The sequence below is a fragment of the Anopheles funestus genome, chromosome 3RL, assembly GCF_943734845.2.
Source record: "Anopheles funestus chromosome 3RL, idAnoFuneDA-416_04, whole genome shotgun sequence".
Classification (NCBI taxonomy): Eukaryota; Metazoa; Arthropoda; class Insecta; order Diptera; family Culicidae; genus Anopheles; species Anopheles funestus.
In genome coordinates, this window is record NC_064599.1 from 66,294,710 (window position 1) to 66,311,622 (window position 16,913).

Consider the following 16,913-nt stretch of genomic DNA (forward strand, 5'->3'; position numbering starts at 1 on the left):
GTGTTCATTATATATGTTTGCTGTTGCCCTGCTTACGTAAACTTAGTTTTTGATGGTTAAGAATGTCTGGGAAAAGTATTCCAAATTGCCTATAAACATATGAATGCTGATTCCAACAACAACAATTGAACCAGTACTAAATCCCGTCGTACTCTTGACTATTTAGCTATAGGTGAACAAACTCAAAGGATGTCTAAAATGGCAAACCCAAGAGCTCTTTTTGTTCCCCAAACAGAAGAGAACACCATCCTGCAAGCAATAAATTCTGTAGACCGATTGAGCTGAATTTTGACTTCTTACGGGTCACCACGAATCAGTGAGGATCTCATGAATCTTTGAGGAATCTTGATTCTTTTAGCATTCATAAATCTTTGAGGATCCTTTAACATTTAGAATAGATATTCGGATCCATTCATTCAGTGCAAATATTTCTTAAGATTCCTCATGAATCTGATTCCAATTCACCCAACACCACTCTAAACCATCAGTTAAAATTGATGTTCTCGTGATAAAATCATAAAATGCTAAAAATTCCTGTAGGTTGATAGTAAAACTTTAATTATGTTCTTTTCCGCTTTAGAATTGAAGCAACGTTTTCTCGCGGGAAAAATCTTTATGTGCCAATCAGACAGAGGGAAAATTAAACCTCAACTTTCCTAGACACAGCAATATTGAACCTGTCAGAAATAGTTGCTTTCTTTCAAATCACCGACTGCACCGACGACGTACGTTCAGGATGTACCCATTCCTGTCTGCATCGTGTGATCGTGTGCCAAACTGCCAGCTACATGCTGACAGACACAGCGCTTGCCAGCCATACATGCGGCTAACAATAAAATACTCTTTATGTTCCACCGACTGCGACCGCCACCAACGGTTACGGTTAGCGCAAAATGGCGTTCCCCTGCCCGGGTAAGCGGGTAAGATTGGGTAAAAATAGTTCAACCGATTTCGATCCCAGCTTTCAATGCATCCGCCATTTCACCGTTTGTTCACTGCTATTGTTCTGTTTCGCGGTACGGCGGTACCTTCCACTCCACCCAATCCAACCACCCGTTTGTTGGTCTCTTGCTGGCCCCAACAGCAGCCATTTCGAAGCTGTAGTAAGGAATTCGGATGATGAACTATCACATTTTCTCATGCTCGCGCCCTGGTGAAATGCTTTTTCCGCTTGCACATCGCAAAACGATGAGAAAGGAGCTATTTTTGCCACAAGAACGAGGACATGTAGCAAGCGCGTACGAAAGGTTTTTACTAAATTACACGCGGAAACTTTCACTGCGGCAACCCGCGGGTTGTACCCGGTTGCCAGGGTGATTTGGGTGTTCACGGGAAACAAAAACAACCGAAGCAGGGTTTTCCGTATCCTGGGAATCCGGTATTTGGGCGTGTAAAATTCATCTCTTCCAGCATGGGTTGATTTTAATTTTGAAAATAGTTTGTCTAAATAAAATGAGCACATGAAATGAGTTCGGTTGCAAGATGACAAAACTGTTTGGCACTTTATTGCAATAAAGCGGGGGTGGGGTGCAGTGTGCACAATTTGAAGGATATGTAAAATATCAGTAGAATTTAATTTGATGAATAATTTTGACAAAAAAAACATCAAATTCTTTTTTTTTTAATCACACATGGTTTGCTGATCGTTACTTTGAGTATAGGAAAGGAAATTATGTATAAATAAATGCCTTTCTGGAATTTATTATTTACTTTTTAATTCATTATTAAACAATAAGTTTTATTCACGATTTAAAAGTTAAGCACATTAAGAAATATTCCTTTTTATCTTATTTAATATTTAATTGGACACTCATATTTAAAAGGTAAATTTGAATGAGATCGTCATGTTTATATTTAATCGATTAGCAATTATTTCAAAATTGAAAGGGAAAATTTAAATTCAACTACAAACAACTAATTGTCATTTCGATTATTCGATTTGTATTTTGTGTGAAATTTAATTTTACGCCTTTGCTTATTTCTACATATTCTTGTAAACATTACTGCATGAGTAATAACAAAAAACAACGCATTTTTGAAGTTAACATAACTATGAGGACACTGCCAAACATTTTTTTTTTAGAAATAAGAAATGTGTTGCAAAAAGCGATAAAAATTAAATGACACTAATAAAAATACTTTTTATGAAATGTATTTAAAAAAAAGAAAAAAGTTAAAATTTTACATTAATTTAAATACATTTTTTTCTGATTAAAAACCACGACTTTTCTGTCGATTATTGTGTGGATGGACTGAAGTAAGGCTTTTGAGGAATCTTTTTTATTGCATGGTTCCTTATTCTAGGCATTCTTGCGAATATAGTGTGCTGATTATTTTTCATCCGCTATACACCCTCATCATGACATAATTTTTAATCAGTATTTAAAGTTAATCGCTAAAAAATTCTAATAGTTGTGTTACGATCAAAATAACCACATACTTAAGGGTGGAAAATTTCACAATTTTTATACAGCTCGAGAAATTTAATCACTTCCATAGGGTACATAAATGCAGAAAATACTTCAAGAAATTCTCATTCTCACATCAAATTTCGCTTCAGGTTAAAATGACTCTTTCCTCGTACATCGAACCAGAAGTAAACCGTTTGTGGCCATTCGCTCGTACGCGTCGCTAGGTGCTTGGTAACGTGTTTTGTATTTGTGGAAGTAATAAAAATATAAAACTTTACTCCACCAGCGTATGAAATCCGAGTACACATCAATACGTGCGATATGCTTTAAACAAGGATCATGGTCCCGGACACGCCAAGTGGTCGCATTCCTAGACGAACGCTCGCTAATGAAAGGGCCGCCATCTGATGGCAAGATATTGCACATTACTTGCGCTTCACATCGAGGTACGATGCACGTGCAAAGGGATCCCAGGAGAGACCAGCAGGATGGGGGATGGGTTTGCAGAAAAAAGGCTATAATCCGAGCGATCGTTACAGAACATTGATGACAGCTCATTTCGGGGATGCCTTTAGCTGCCGTGTTTTACTGCTTGTCGAACGTTTTTTTTCTAAACTCACTCAAAATGAAAGAAAGGACCGTAAAACCGAACGGTGATGGTTCCCGTTCGCTTCATGAGCCAGCAACATTTTATCGCAACAAAACCCCACCATAATGCGCCCGATGCGAGAGCTACTGAATCACGTTGCGCGATCGTTGGTACGCCACTTGCCAACGGTCGGATGATAACATCATCAACATTTGCTAACCATAGCTTCACCGCACGAAAAGTCAATGGATTCCGGCAGTTCATAACGGAACCGATCGGAACTGACAGTCGATATTCGTTGGTTGCGGTACGTGTTACGGTGGTGTTAAGGGTTGCAATTGCACTTTATTTACACCACGGCCATGTGCCGGAGAATTTCGATGCACCGGACCATCACGGATGATAAAGCGGATTCCCGGGGGTGGGCAAAGCATAACAGCGCGCTACTTACCTCGTATCGATGTGCTCCAATCGATCCAACCGGTCCAGATGCAGCTCACGCAGTTGAAACAGATTCTGAAAGGCAACCGCCGGTAGCTCCACAAACGAGTTACCGCTCAGCGTCAGCGTGGTTAGATTGTACAGCTTCGACAGCTGCACCGTCGGGATGGTCTGGAAATGAAGCGAGTGGAAAGAAAACATCCAGTGAAAGCGACGATCAGAATGTGAAAGTGAAAATTGCTACCCTTTTTGGGCAGCTGGTGGCGGGAAGTGACGGGTGCAGATTCAATCGAAATAAATTATAAGCATTATCAGGAGTCAAAAGCCGTCCACACTCCATCCAGCGTTGTCAAATGGGGTGAACATAATTCCCTTTGCGAGCTTTGTGATGAATTTTCACGCAGCAGCAAAATAAATCGCCTGTGATGAGGAGATGCGAGATTTTGTGCAAATATTAAAATTGTTTATGAAATTTATAACATTTTATTACATCGCAGCTGGTGAAGTTTTGCATTTTTTTATCGTAAATTTGTTTTTTTCTCCATTGTTTTCTGCTGATTTAAAATTTGGTCTTAAGTTAGGTCAAGTTTTCAATTAGATTGTTTTTTTTTCAATTAAATACGATTACACTGAAGAGTTTTTACAGCAAAGCGTTATGATTGTACAGTATTTGAACTTTGGATGAACTTTGAATAATTAATGTTTAAAACATATTTTTGATATGTGGAGCACTTTATGATACAAAAAGATTTTATTCAATATTTTGGCTCTTGTCGTAGATCTTGTGAATATCGTTAACGACATCAAGTGGCCAAAGTGAAGATTACGAATATTGAAATAAATTCAAGTATTCAAATTTTTCATTTCTTTACTGTGAAACTTTCGTTTCTAGCCAGCAATCAAATGAAGAACCACTCCAAAAACGATTGAAAATTATTTATGAAAGTTATCACATTTCTTGTGAACTCTACTTCAAAACAGAACAGAAATAAAAAATTGTAAACTCTGAGCAATAAAAATTGAACTTTCTATCTCACCTCAACACATCTAAAACATAAATCCGTTCCCTTAATTTAAACTCAGTCCAAACCCTTTTCAGAACACATTTAAATCTGTCCTTCAATAGCTGAATGGATGTCCATTCCATTCTCCCTTTCTCTCTCTCTTTATCACTTTGGTTGTGTGTCGGCTTTCATCATACAATCACGTGATGGCCATGTTGATGCATGGTCAAACGCAATGAAACAAATCGCACCTCGTACCACCACAAAATGGTATCGCTTTCTTCACGCGTTCGAACCAAACCCCAAGAAAAAGGGCCTCCAAATGGATTGTCCCACAAAACGGTATCTCACAGCAAAAACGAATTTAATTGCATGGAAATGGTATATTAAATTCTATTAATTTGAATTTCAAATCATATTTATCGTAAGCTGCTCAACCCGTGGCTAGTGAAGGGTTAGCCACGACGGTAAATTATGTCCCATACACGAATGCAACGGCTGCAGTAAACCTCCACTGGAACTTGTCCAAAAAAAGAATGAAAGAAACCCATTTAATTATGCAACGATCGAACGAGCCTTACCGTTAGATTGTTATCCGCCAGGTCGAGAAGCTGTAGGGCGTTTAAACCACTGAAAGCGCTCCAATCAACCTCCATCAGCACGTTCCCTGCCAGCCGGAGTGTGCGCAGCTCGTGCAGGGCGCCAAAGCTATCGTTGGCGACGTACTCGATCAGATTGGTGGATAGGTCGAGGTGGCGCAGTGATCGCCCATACTCCAGATTACCTTCGTACGGTACCTCGAGCAGCTGGTTGTTGGTGAGCAGCAGCGTTTCCAGCGCCACCAGTGGCCTTAACACGCCGTCCTCGAAGCTTACCAGCCGGTTGTTCATCAGCTCGAGCCTTCTTAGGGAGGTAAGCGCTTGAAAGGCGGTCGGATGAATCTGTTCCAGCTGATTGTCATCGAGCCGCAGCAGCTCGAGCCGTTTCAACCCGCGGAAGCTATCCTTCAGCAGACTCTGCAGCACATTGTGGCTCAGGTTTAGGGCGAGCAGCTTTTCCTGCGATTCGAAATTTTTCGAACCGAGCGAATCGATCCGATTGTGGGACAGATCGAGCGACTCTAGCTGATAGTAGAAGGCTAGCGTAAAGTGTACGTTGGTGATTTGGTTGGCGGTGAGATTGAGATACCGGACGTCCGGATTTAGCTGTATCGGTACCACCTCGAGCGATGCATTTATGCAGGACGTCCGTAGATTGCGATCGCTCTCACAGGTACAGAGCGAAGGGCAGAAGCTGTTGACCGTGGGCAATTGACCAACTGTCAATAGCACCAACAGCATGATCAAGCTTACCATCCGATGTATGGTACCGGTGAGTTCATTTCTTGCTGCCATGGTTCGTCACGCGCTTGTACTGAATTTCGCTCCACTTCCCGAACGTTGGAAGCGTATCTTTTCTGTCGTGGATTTAGATTCTTCACTGCTTCGAGCTTAAGTCGTACACCTTCCAGCCACATCCGAAACACGTTCACGTTCGTTTGGTGGGACACATCTGGAAAGACAGATATTAAAAAGAAGTGAAAGTGAAGGTGGTTAATGCGCTAATCTTCTTAGGGCAAGATAGAAAGGAGTCCGATTAAATGATCAATAAGGCAAATTGTATACCGATTATACATATCTTGTGATACGAAATGAAGGATAGAATATTTCATTTTTAAAAGCTATTAAATTTTGTTTACATTTCCGACCGGACACGATCGACCAAGCGACAAGAAATAGTGTAAAATCTATGTGTAACGCTGCGTAACGCTATTTGGTTTTATCTGATCGTTTTCGGTTTACACTCGCTAATTTTCGTGCAGTCAAAGGCTGTCTTGCAGTATGTATTTATGACCTTAATTTTGTAAATAAGGATTATTCGTGCTGCTTAAAAATGAGAATTTCTAAGACTAATTAACATGTAAATTGCAAAATCGATGATGACAAATAAGGAAGACTTCTCATGTGATTGATGCCTGACGCTCTTGCAAACGGTTTTCTTTTTTTTTTGTAACGTTAAAGCAATAAGTACAGTAACATCTTGCATTTTTTTTTAAATCCTCCTATCACACGGTGTAGACTAATATTTATCAATAAAAAGAGATATGGCTTTTATCCGTACTATTTGCTTATACGGGCAGGACTAAGTACGTGTGAGTACGGGTAATCAGTGCTTTAATGTATTTTTCATTTTATAAATATTTTAATTGTTTCATAATTTAGAAATAGTTTAGTCAAGTTACAAAAATGTCCTTTACTTTAAATCAGTAAGTCAATTCAAGAAAAATTGCAAATTTAAATTCGTTTGCTTAATTGATTTGGACATCTTCAGTATAGGAACCACATATCAGCCTTAGAAAAGTAGTTTAAATGTACCGATGAAAACCAATTTTAAACATTCCACCATATATTTAAATATGCGTTACCTAATGAGTAACGGGATATCTAAAAAAACTGTTACTAAATGTCTTCAAGATTATTAATTTCCCAGCACCGTTTGCACACGCCTAACGAACAAACTTTGTTGCAACATACCAAAAAAGTAATATTGTTACAACATAAATCATAACGCGACTCATAATCATCCCGGCGTAACCACAAATTAGGGAACCGTATGCCACTCGAGTGCGGTAAGTAACGCGTTACCATTCTCAAGCAGCACAAGAAACACTTTATCACAACATTCTACGATTTGCGTGCCTTAGTAATAAAAGTGAGTGAAAGAAACGGCTTGAACAAACGCTTCCCGTTACTTTTCCCGTAACGTCTTCCACTAACCGCAAATTCGTCACGTGTAATCTGTCAAAAATTTATCATTCTTGACACTTGGCTGTGGCGCAGGACAGCCATTTGGCACGCGAATTAAAGGTCGGTAAAAGTCACCCGAATTTCGCTGTGGTACTTTAACCTGAACTTAACTGATGATGATGATGAGAAGGAGAATAATACTTTAAAGCGATTGGGAAGTCTTCAAAACACAAGCACCAAGTGTTGATTGTTTGAAATGGAAATTATGTTAATACTTTTTCCTTAACTTCCAGCATTTTATGTTACAATTGGGTACGTTTTGAACATTTTAGTTAAAAAGATTTGTTTGTTGCTTTACGTACAAAAGTCATTTTAAAACATTCTTTATTGCAAATCAGTGAAAGCACCAATTTCCACCATTAATCAATTATTCTTCGCACAAAAAAACTTTCTGCCATCGAAATGGGTGAGCGTTTTAAGAGCAAAGTTGCGAATCAAAAACCCCAAACGCACGCAAATTGATGGTTAAGTTTGTTTTTCATTTCGTTTGAAAGTTTACTCTCCAAACACTGATTAATGCAAAGCACTTCGCGTACGAAATTCCGAAATTGGCGCATCAAGCATAAGATGTGCTTTGAAATAATTAAAGCAATCACTAACAGTAACAATGCCGCCACAACCTTTAAGAGCCTACGGCGTGTGTGTGTGTGCGTGCCATGAGTTTGTGCCTTGAAGGAATAAAATAAATAAATCACAAACACGAAAAACAACCCGAAAAACGCGATGAAATTTGAACGAGCAAAAACATTCCACGATTTACTCGTTCGTCTGTTGGGAAAGATGTCTGTGGAACGGAACAAAAAGGGGTTTGTGTAAAAGTGGGTAATGCACAAAATGTGCCACGGAAGGTAGTTTAGAACCAAAAAAAACGAATGCCAAATCATCGAATTCCGTAGTAAAAGCAGTTGTAGAATGTTTTGCCCCCCCCCTCCCAAGCTGCAGCCTGTCTGGCGTTCCACGGCCCATTACTGTGTAGCAAAACGCCATTTTTAAAACGCTGCCGCCGGCAATTTCATGGCGGCCAATTTTCACCAGCCGAGCCGCAGTCGTGAGACAATGGGAGGGAACAGATTTTCCCCGTTTTATTGTTTCTTCAGCTGTTTCGGTTGAGTCGTACCGTTTAATTTAGAGCCTGCCCTACCATGGAGCACAACTCAACCGGAGCCACTTAGCCAAAAATCTGCTCCACAAGTAAAAAGGGACAAAGTTTACGCAAAAGTCGCGTTGTAGAAACGAGAGGAGAGGTTTTCTTTTTTTTCGGTTGGCAGATGTACACCGTTTTGCTGGATGCTGCTTTTCTAACGACGAACGGTTACGAAAGGTTGGCGGCTGAAGCGTTGATTGTTATTTTTAGTTCTGTACGAGACAGAAATTAATTCCCTTCAACCGCCCTGCCCGTACACTGTCTGACACCTGTCTGACCTCGGGTAGATGAGTAGCGGAAGGAGGGAAATCCACTTGTAGTGGCATTGGGAGGGGGATTTGGGGGACCGTCTGGGAACAATTTACGCATCCCGCATATACTGTACGGGTCCTTTCTTTTTGTTTCTGCCTACCAAATGAGCCGAAAGACGGGATCGGAGATGAGTTTCTTGGGATCTATTGTGCCGCGCGTAACATTGTTCCTGATGTTAAATTTGGATACTACGCTGGCTGGATCGGTTGGGAGGTCTGTATGATGTAGCCGCAACAGGTTCACCCGCGGTCGTTTGTCAAGTGTCGTGTATTTGTGTGGACTCATAGTGGAAGATTAATACCAACGCTAGCTAATGGCGTCAAGAGTTAAGGGAATAAGCCCTAATTGGAACAGTTGTAATGGTCTTTGTTCTTTGGCAATATAGAAATTAAAATAGAAAAATTATAAAATAATAATTCTCCCAAGCTGGTTTCACAGTTTGTTAAACAAATTTATTTTTTTAACAACAGAAAATATTGTCCCATCAGGCACATTTTAGATGCTCCCTGAAGGAGGCGTCTCCATCGGACAGGTTTTAATATTCATCGCCATCGGTATCATAAATAAGTACGTGAGCTGCATTCGAGCTGCAGTTCGCCTCGGTATCGAAAGAGTAGCGGTTCAAGAAAAATATTTCCCCATTCTCATTCAATAAAACATGGAAAACCAAAAGACGCTCAAAACGAAGTTGGCATTTTAAACGAAGAAAACAAACACAGCTTATTGTTTACAGCCGAGTAGTTAAAGTTTTTGTTTGCAACGTTGTTACATCGTGCACGTAGCGCATAAGTTTAAAGTGGCCTGTTGACTTGTTGTGGATCACGTTTTGTGATGTTCTGCAGCGGATGTACGTCACTGTGGAAGGCAATTGTTTTATTGTTCTTGAAAATTGTTTAAATTTTCTGGAGAAAGAAATATACGTTGGCAATTAATATATTGTTATTATGAAATTATGAAATTTAAAGTAAACAGCTGTTGCAGCCTTTACGTAAATCTTTAAACCCTTTCTGTTATGTGGTTGCAGTTGCCTATACTCCATCTACGGCTGCATACGATCTCTGACAGGTTCGACTCCATCTAATTCAGAGAACAAGCGCGCTGTGTTCATCTAGGCCTCGTGCCCAAAGGGTCGCTGACGAGCACCTTCCTTGTGGGGCAAGAGTCCGGCAGTTGACAGCCGTCAGGATATCTGCACCGCCAAATAGGTCAGCTAGCTCGTGGTTCATTCACCTTCTCCACCACCAAAGATAGTCCTTAGCACACGCCGTTCGAAAATAGCGAGAGCATTCGTGTCCTCCGTTAGCAAAGTCTAGGACCCATGAAATATGTCAAGGACCCAAAATTTCTTCGGGAATTCAAGTCTTCGGGAATAAAATATAAAACAAAATTTTAAACATCTTGATCGTTATGCTTAACATAATTCAAATCATGATCTCAAAATATCCGTCTTTAAGGATTGGAGAGTTTTTAAACTAAATATTGTTGACAAATTGGATAAAGTTTTTTCTAAAGTTAAGACTTGAAGTTTTCCAATCCATGAAGCACGCGAGAGATCTGTTTTCTAAATCAATGTATTCCCTTAATTATTTTCAATGTTTCTTTTAATTTTATTTTCAAGTTGTCATTTAAAGATATCTGAGAACAATATGAGTTTAAAGCTGGTTTTCGAACAACTTCAAAACATATGATTTAGTTATAGAAACTTAGTTTTAAACTATTACAAGTTATTAAATTCCCAAATAATTCCGTTTTTCTGTTAGGATTTTTCGATAAAGTTATAAGACAAATTTCATTTCACGGTCGCAATTCTCCCGGGTCGGAAGAAGGAAAACAAAACACTTCATGCTCTTGACGTCAACATTCCATTGCGACGTGAAGAATTCACGGCCAAATACTTACATCTCTCCAGTAATGGCTACTCGAATTTCCGAAAGAAAAAAAAAAGCTCGGCCACCTATTTTTTTCCTTCTTCCAGCATAAAAAACCATCAGCTCCAGCGAGACAACAATGGACAACGATGCCAAAAGTGCCACTTCATGTTTGGTTGGTGGTTGGGAAAATTTGCGCCACCAAACAAGACGCCGACACCGAAATGACTCGACGGAAAGCTGAAACCCACTCGAATGTCTCGAAGCTAATGTCTCAATTTGGCCAACGGATGCGTAAACCGATGCGTGCCCCTTTGCGTTGTCGCCGTTATGACACATCGGCCCCGGTTCGTGTGAGTGATAAATTAGACCGGTGGCACAGCTGGCAGATAAAAGTGGTCACGGTGTGTCAATCAAAATCGAGCTAAACGGTAAGTTACATCCTTATGATTCTTCTGCTCATCATCATCAACATCAGCACCATCATGCGGCAGTATACGCGACATCATACCGATTCTTTCTTCCTGCTGTGTCTCTCAAAAGACTCGTCCCGCAGTCGACAAAAGGGCAGGCATAAAGGATGATAAGCAAAGGCGGGGAAGAAAATTTATAGCTCGGGAAGACATTACCGGGAAAATGGTTTACTGTTTGCTTGCACCCGCTTTCGTCCGGTTTACCAAACTTCCTTCCTTTCCTCCCCCCGGGGGGCTGATGGTTCAGGTAGCTCAACACTGGCAACAAGGAATGCAAGGACGCGAAGCAATTGTTCGTAAAATTCTAACGTACTCAAATAAACTTAGTTTGTAATGATGTTTGATTTTGCTCTGGTTCGGCAGAGACAGAGACTTCCTCCCCAATGTTTGCAGTGTCTTCGCGTTTACAATGATTTTACAATGCGAAACTTTAGTACGAAGGAAGTCATACATTGCTTTATGAGCGAGCAATGGTGAAACGTTCTGTTTTTGGGGTGGCCACCAGCAGGAAGTATCAGCTCACCCCACACACTGTGTATGTGTGTTTGCGTAGGATAGGATAAGAACAGGCTGATGATAAAATGATGGGTCGGAATGATGGTCCTCACCTCATCCCATCCAAACGACTACGGGAAAGATCGTTTGATTACATCGGTGTATGTGTTGTGTATGTGTTTCATTTAACAAACGACCAATAACTTAATAAAAAAGTTTTACTACTACTTGTGAACAAAGACAGCGAGCATGATGTGCAACAATGGGTTTTGCACCGACAGACACTTTGTTGCTTTCATGCACTTGTGTGTGTGTCCTGGCGGGTAGAAAATTGACTACTAAACTTAATAGCATCCAAACAAGATGGGAAATTCTATTTGCATAGTATCAGTGTACGTGTGGTTTTCCATTTTGCTGGTCAGGAAAATCATCGAAAAAGTTGAAGTTTTATAAAAATGAATCTATTTTTTGGTACGTCTAAAAACCAATAAAAAGAGCATGCACGGGATAAAGCAAAGAACAAGGAGGAAATGCCTTGTGAAGATTGTACTTCAACACACTTCAGGTTTTTCAGGCTGATAATACGACTAAATGCTGTGATAATTAAATATAAATAAATAATAATAAATAAATAAGAATAAATAAATTAAATCCAATATTTTGGTACTAAACAAAGATGAGGCTGAAAAACAGTCAATGTGTTGAAAATGATTTCGTTCTTTGTTTGTTTAAATTTAAATTCCAAGTTACTTAGAAAAATACGATGTATTAGAACTAAAGTAAAGTTTACAATATTATTACACCTATAATTATAACAATGCAAATTGAGCGCGTGCTCCTTACAACTTCCAAATCCCTCCATTTCAAACTGTCAATATCATCCCCTCGAGGACAGTAGGTTTATTTACCTTGTTAACTCTCATCTCAACCCACGCAAGTATCGGCTAGAAACCTTGCCAGAATTTTAATTATCAATTTATTCCACAGATTACAGATTCAAAAGTTACACCATTGCACCACCTTCGTCAAAACCATTCGGTAGCCGCACGCACTCGTTCGGCCGCGAATTCGCGCTAATGGCAAATGGGTAGCGTTCGCTCACGTGCGCCACCGAGAACGATGGTGCCACCGAGAATGACAACTCAACCGAGTCGTGCTGTGCTGTACGCAATCCCCCACCCCGTATCGGGGCGTCGGTTAGCATCGCAACGGTAACTTTAAATCTCTGTCACTTATCCATGTCGTAAAACCAAACACCCCAAAACGGTGCGCGGTGCCATCGTCTGCGTATGGCTCCCCCGTTCCATACCCGGGACCGGGACCTGTTTTTTGATGTTTGATGTGGTGGAAGCATAAACAGAGACAAAAAAAAACACATCGGCATAACTTCTGCTTATGGTTGGCTGTGTAGTGCAAGCACACCGGTCGCGCTATATCATCATTATGCAGACTCGCGACAACTCGGCGTACGATATGGTCGTACGGCGTTCTGGGGACGGTTTGTCCACAAGATGAAATGACGCACCCAACTCGTAGATATGGTGCCGATCTACTTTAGACCAGTAGAAGTAGTAGCAGTACTAGCCGCAGTAGTTCCATGTACGACATTCAACGAGGCGTTGGGTGCGTTTTAAGTTGGGACCTATGGAAATGGACCGACACGCTGGTCTGGCACGCTGGTGGCAAGAATCACCAAGCTGCAGATCATCTCGTGCAGTCAATTTGCCAAAACAAAGTCGTTTATTACTCACCATGCCACCGACTCGGGACGGATCCATTCCATCTGGAAGCGAGCTGCTTTTGGGGTGGTTGGAAATTTTAAGTGTTTACATGCGTCAATCGTTTGCTTGATACGTACCGGTGCAGTCAGGCTTCTGCTACTTGGGGAGGCTTGGGGATTTTTCAAGATTGAAGCCTCACGATTCGTGATGTCGTGCGTCAAGTGAGCCAAGCCATCAACATCTACATCAAGAAATACGTCCCGGTATGGTGTGGCTTTTGGGGAGTAGAATTTGATATCCTCATCGTAAAATCTCACTTCCCCTTTTATGGCATGGCTTTCCATCTTTCCGTCGTCCAAGGTTCCCAATCATACCGAATGGTACCCAAGTAACATTCCGGGAAAACCACCCAAGGAAATCTACGACAAAAAACAAATCCTCGGTTTATGCACACGCGCTGTGTGGTAGGTTGTGTTGGGCCCATGATCGGACCGTGGATAAGCAAACGCTCTTAAGGTTGCCATCCACCTTACATACCGTGTGTCGAGACGCACACACGATTATGATTTAACGGCGCTTGGCTGTCAGCTGTCGCGTATGGCGAAATGCGGAAAGAAAGTTTTGAGCGTACGTTCGCTTTGGAGTTGTATTTTACGCTTTGCTGTCTTTAGTCATTTCTTTTCGTTTTTTTTGCTGTACATACGTCAGTCTGTACTGGTGCGATATGAATCGTTATGGTGGCAAGGTAGGCAAGCGAATTAAATTCAGTTACTACTTCTAACTAACGACTATGCGTAAGATTAATGGTTTCGCATACTGAGCTAAACTGAGCAGCATGTTGATTAACGTTGATTTATGTTCGATTGCGTTTAAGTGCTGTTTTTTTGTGTAGGGTGTGTAGGGTGGTAGCATAATTTCTATTATCCTCTCAGTGAAATGGTTGTCATATGGTTTTTTAGTGCCTTTTATGTGAGAAAATCTTTTACATTTAATAGCGTTTGTTATGAAAATTTAGAAAATTGTTTTGTTTAAGCATTAACATTTATAATGACAAAAAGAATCATAAATATAGGAATATTATGGTTGGGTAGTTCAGTGCTTTATTAAGTTCACGATTTTAGCTTTCGACCGCCTTGTATTGCTGCTTAAATCCGACTGTCCTCGCGCATTTTCTTAGTACTATTTTTTTTATTTTCGTGCTATAAACAATTATAGCACGTGACAGCGTGACACCTACCCTATTACACTCCTTCGCCATTCTCTTTCTTTCTCCCACAAAAATATACAAATTCAGTAGAAAACCCATTATCCGTGTAGTTGCGATTATCCGTTTAGGTCAGTGCTCCCCAACCTTTTTAGTACCGCGGACCACTTCTTGTTCGACATAAGTATATCGCGGCCCACATGTGCCTTCTATGAACGGACTCGTAATGTATGTATGCCGCTCTTAAAGCGATTTTTTAAATACAACATTATCAAAAATTATAATTGTCCACAATCTGACATATCGAGAAGTGTAGAATGATTTCTTCACGTAAAAACGCTTGAAATGGTAAACAAAAAGTGTTAAAATAATCGGTCCAACGACCGAAAACTTATTCTGCGGACCACTTCTACTTAAGCCACGGACCACAAGTGGTCCGCGGACCATAGGTTGGGGACCACTGGTTTAGGTAATAGATTTCCACGAATAACCATCACAAACAGCTTTGTTTGTTCAATCAATTTTAAATTCAAACTTCAATTTTCTCGACAAGTTGAACAAGGATTGTCAACATAACAAATTGATTCAAAGTTTTTGTTTATCACTTTTTCGACTAAGTTTAACACATTGAATTGCGTAAAGAATATTTAAAAAAAACCATATTCGGTCATTCTATCATGATAAAAGTTTCCGATTTGTAGTGTATACGCATGTAAAGAGTTTTTATTTCCTTGCTTATAACAATATTTTTGAGTGTCCCTACAGTAAAATATGTATTTCTCTAAGTCAAACTCAATAAACCACCATCAAAATAGAAGATTTATGGATTTTTTTAGGCATTTCAAAGCATTCAAATTTTTGGTTCGAACGTAGGTATTAACAAAAAAAAGGAATCGTTTTATCTAATTTCCAATTTTTCATTCACAAACGACCTTAAAAATGACCTACCGTCCGTCTTACGCCTTTTGCACAAAGCAATAATGAGCCTACAAACGCACGATAAGGGTATGAAAAATGGAAAACGAAATGAGTCATAAATATGGCATGTCTCGTTGGTGTTTCCCTTGAAATGTAATTTGCCGAGTACGATTGCACCGCATACCGTTCTGTACTCGATTACAGCACAGTGTCAACGGGAAAGGAACTCTTTCGCTGGGAAGTGGTGCGGAAAAGTCGCTGTCCTAAGATTTTCCCATGTCACAAGTGGCTTTTTACGGCTCATCGCAACGGATGCCATTAGGCAACGTACGACTTACAGAATTTTTTTTGTTGTTGCTGTTCGCACATGTGTTATCATTGTGGCAACGTCTTGTGGTTTTTCTTGCGTTGAACATGAAGCGCACTGTTTAATTACACACCAAACCAGATCGACATTCCGAGCTGGTACAAGGAAGGCCCCGCCGAAATATGCCCGAATACGAACATAACCGTACGTACATTAAATTGATAAGAGGGAAAATAACTCATCTTTATGAGCCATCCATGCAACCAGCAAAAAAAAAAGTGTGGCGTTGAAAGAAACCCCGAAAAAGCATCCGCCTTACAGCCAAACTGATTGCCTTCTGCGCTGAAACGCCGAACCTCCCGGTTCCTGTTTCAGGTTTACCACGCTTTACTTCCTGCTGGCCTCAACCCCACCAAAAAACCCTCATCACGGTCTGCTTTTCCACCGAATTGGTCTTCTTCGGTCGCACAGAAAGAAAAACCAAATGATGCCGTACAGCTGTTTGGGAGTATTTTGTGTTTTCCTTCGAATGAGTTTTGCTTGTCGATTTTCCCTTCAACGCGTCCGTGTCCGCGAAGAGGAAAAGTATAAATTTTCCATCATGCACAGCATCACACAAATATCTTACTGCTTTGTACTGTGTCAGTGTGTGTGTTTCTTTGTGCTTTTTTTTCCTTCGTTTATCGTTTCTTACTACCATTCGCTTGCCGTCTGTCGCTTTATTATAGCGTATGTTTATTTTTTATTGTTAAATGTTCCTTCCTTCTTGTGCGCTTTACTTCACCTTCCCTTTCTTTGTACCTTCACCGAAAAAATGAAAATGCATTGTCGGGGAAGATAATAAATATAATACAGAAAATTATGTTGATTTACGGGAGTCAACAACATTCGTACGGGCTAATGATCTTCGTACTGTTCGCAAGTTGCGATGATGACGTAGTCGGTTAGTGTGATGATCGATGACAATGGTTGACGAAAAAAAAACTGGGAAAGAAGTTTTTTTTGCTATTGAAAGAAAAAAAAATACTTAGATGCAGATGTCGTTTGCAAAAAAATCTTAATGAAATGGAAGAAATAACATTAAAAATATCGTTTTTGCAAGTAAATCAAATTTCAAACAGAATTTGTTTAAAAAAATATTATGAAGATAGAAAAGTTGATTATAAAAATTAATTAAGCA

General features: G+C 40.1%; 1 protein-coding gene across 4 annotated transcripts in view; it reads right to left on the reverse strand.

Moving 5' to 3' along the window:
• Positions 1–16,913, reverse strand: part of LOC125769770 (nyctalopin-like) — a 266,449-nt gene that overhangs the window by 26,810 nt on the left and 222,726 nt on the right. For all 4 annotated transcript variants that reach the window (XM_049438623.1, XM_049438621.1, XM_049438622.1 and 1 more), the window contains 2 exons: positions 5,027–5,996; positions 3,452–3,612 (listed from right to left, as the gene is read on the reverse strand). In XM_049438623.1, the coding sequence (XP_049294580.1) occupies positions 3,452–3,612; positions 5,027–5,839 (974 nt within the window). In that variant the 5' untranslated portion in view covers positions 5,840–5,996. The remainder of the gene's footprint in view (positions 1–3,451; positions 3,613–5,026; positions 5,997–16,913) is intronic.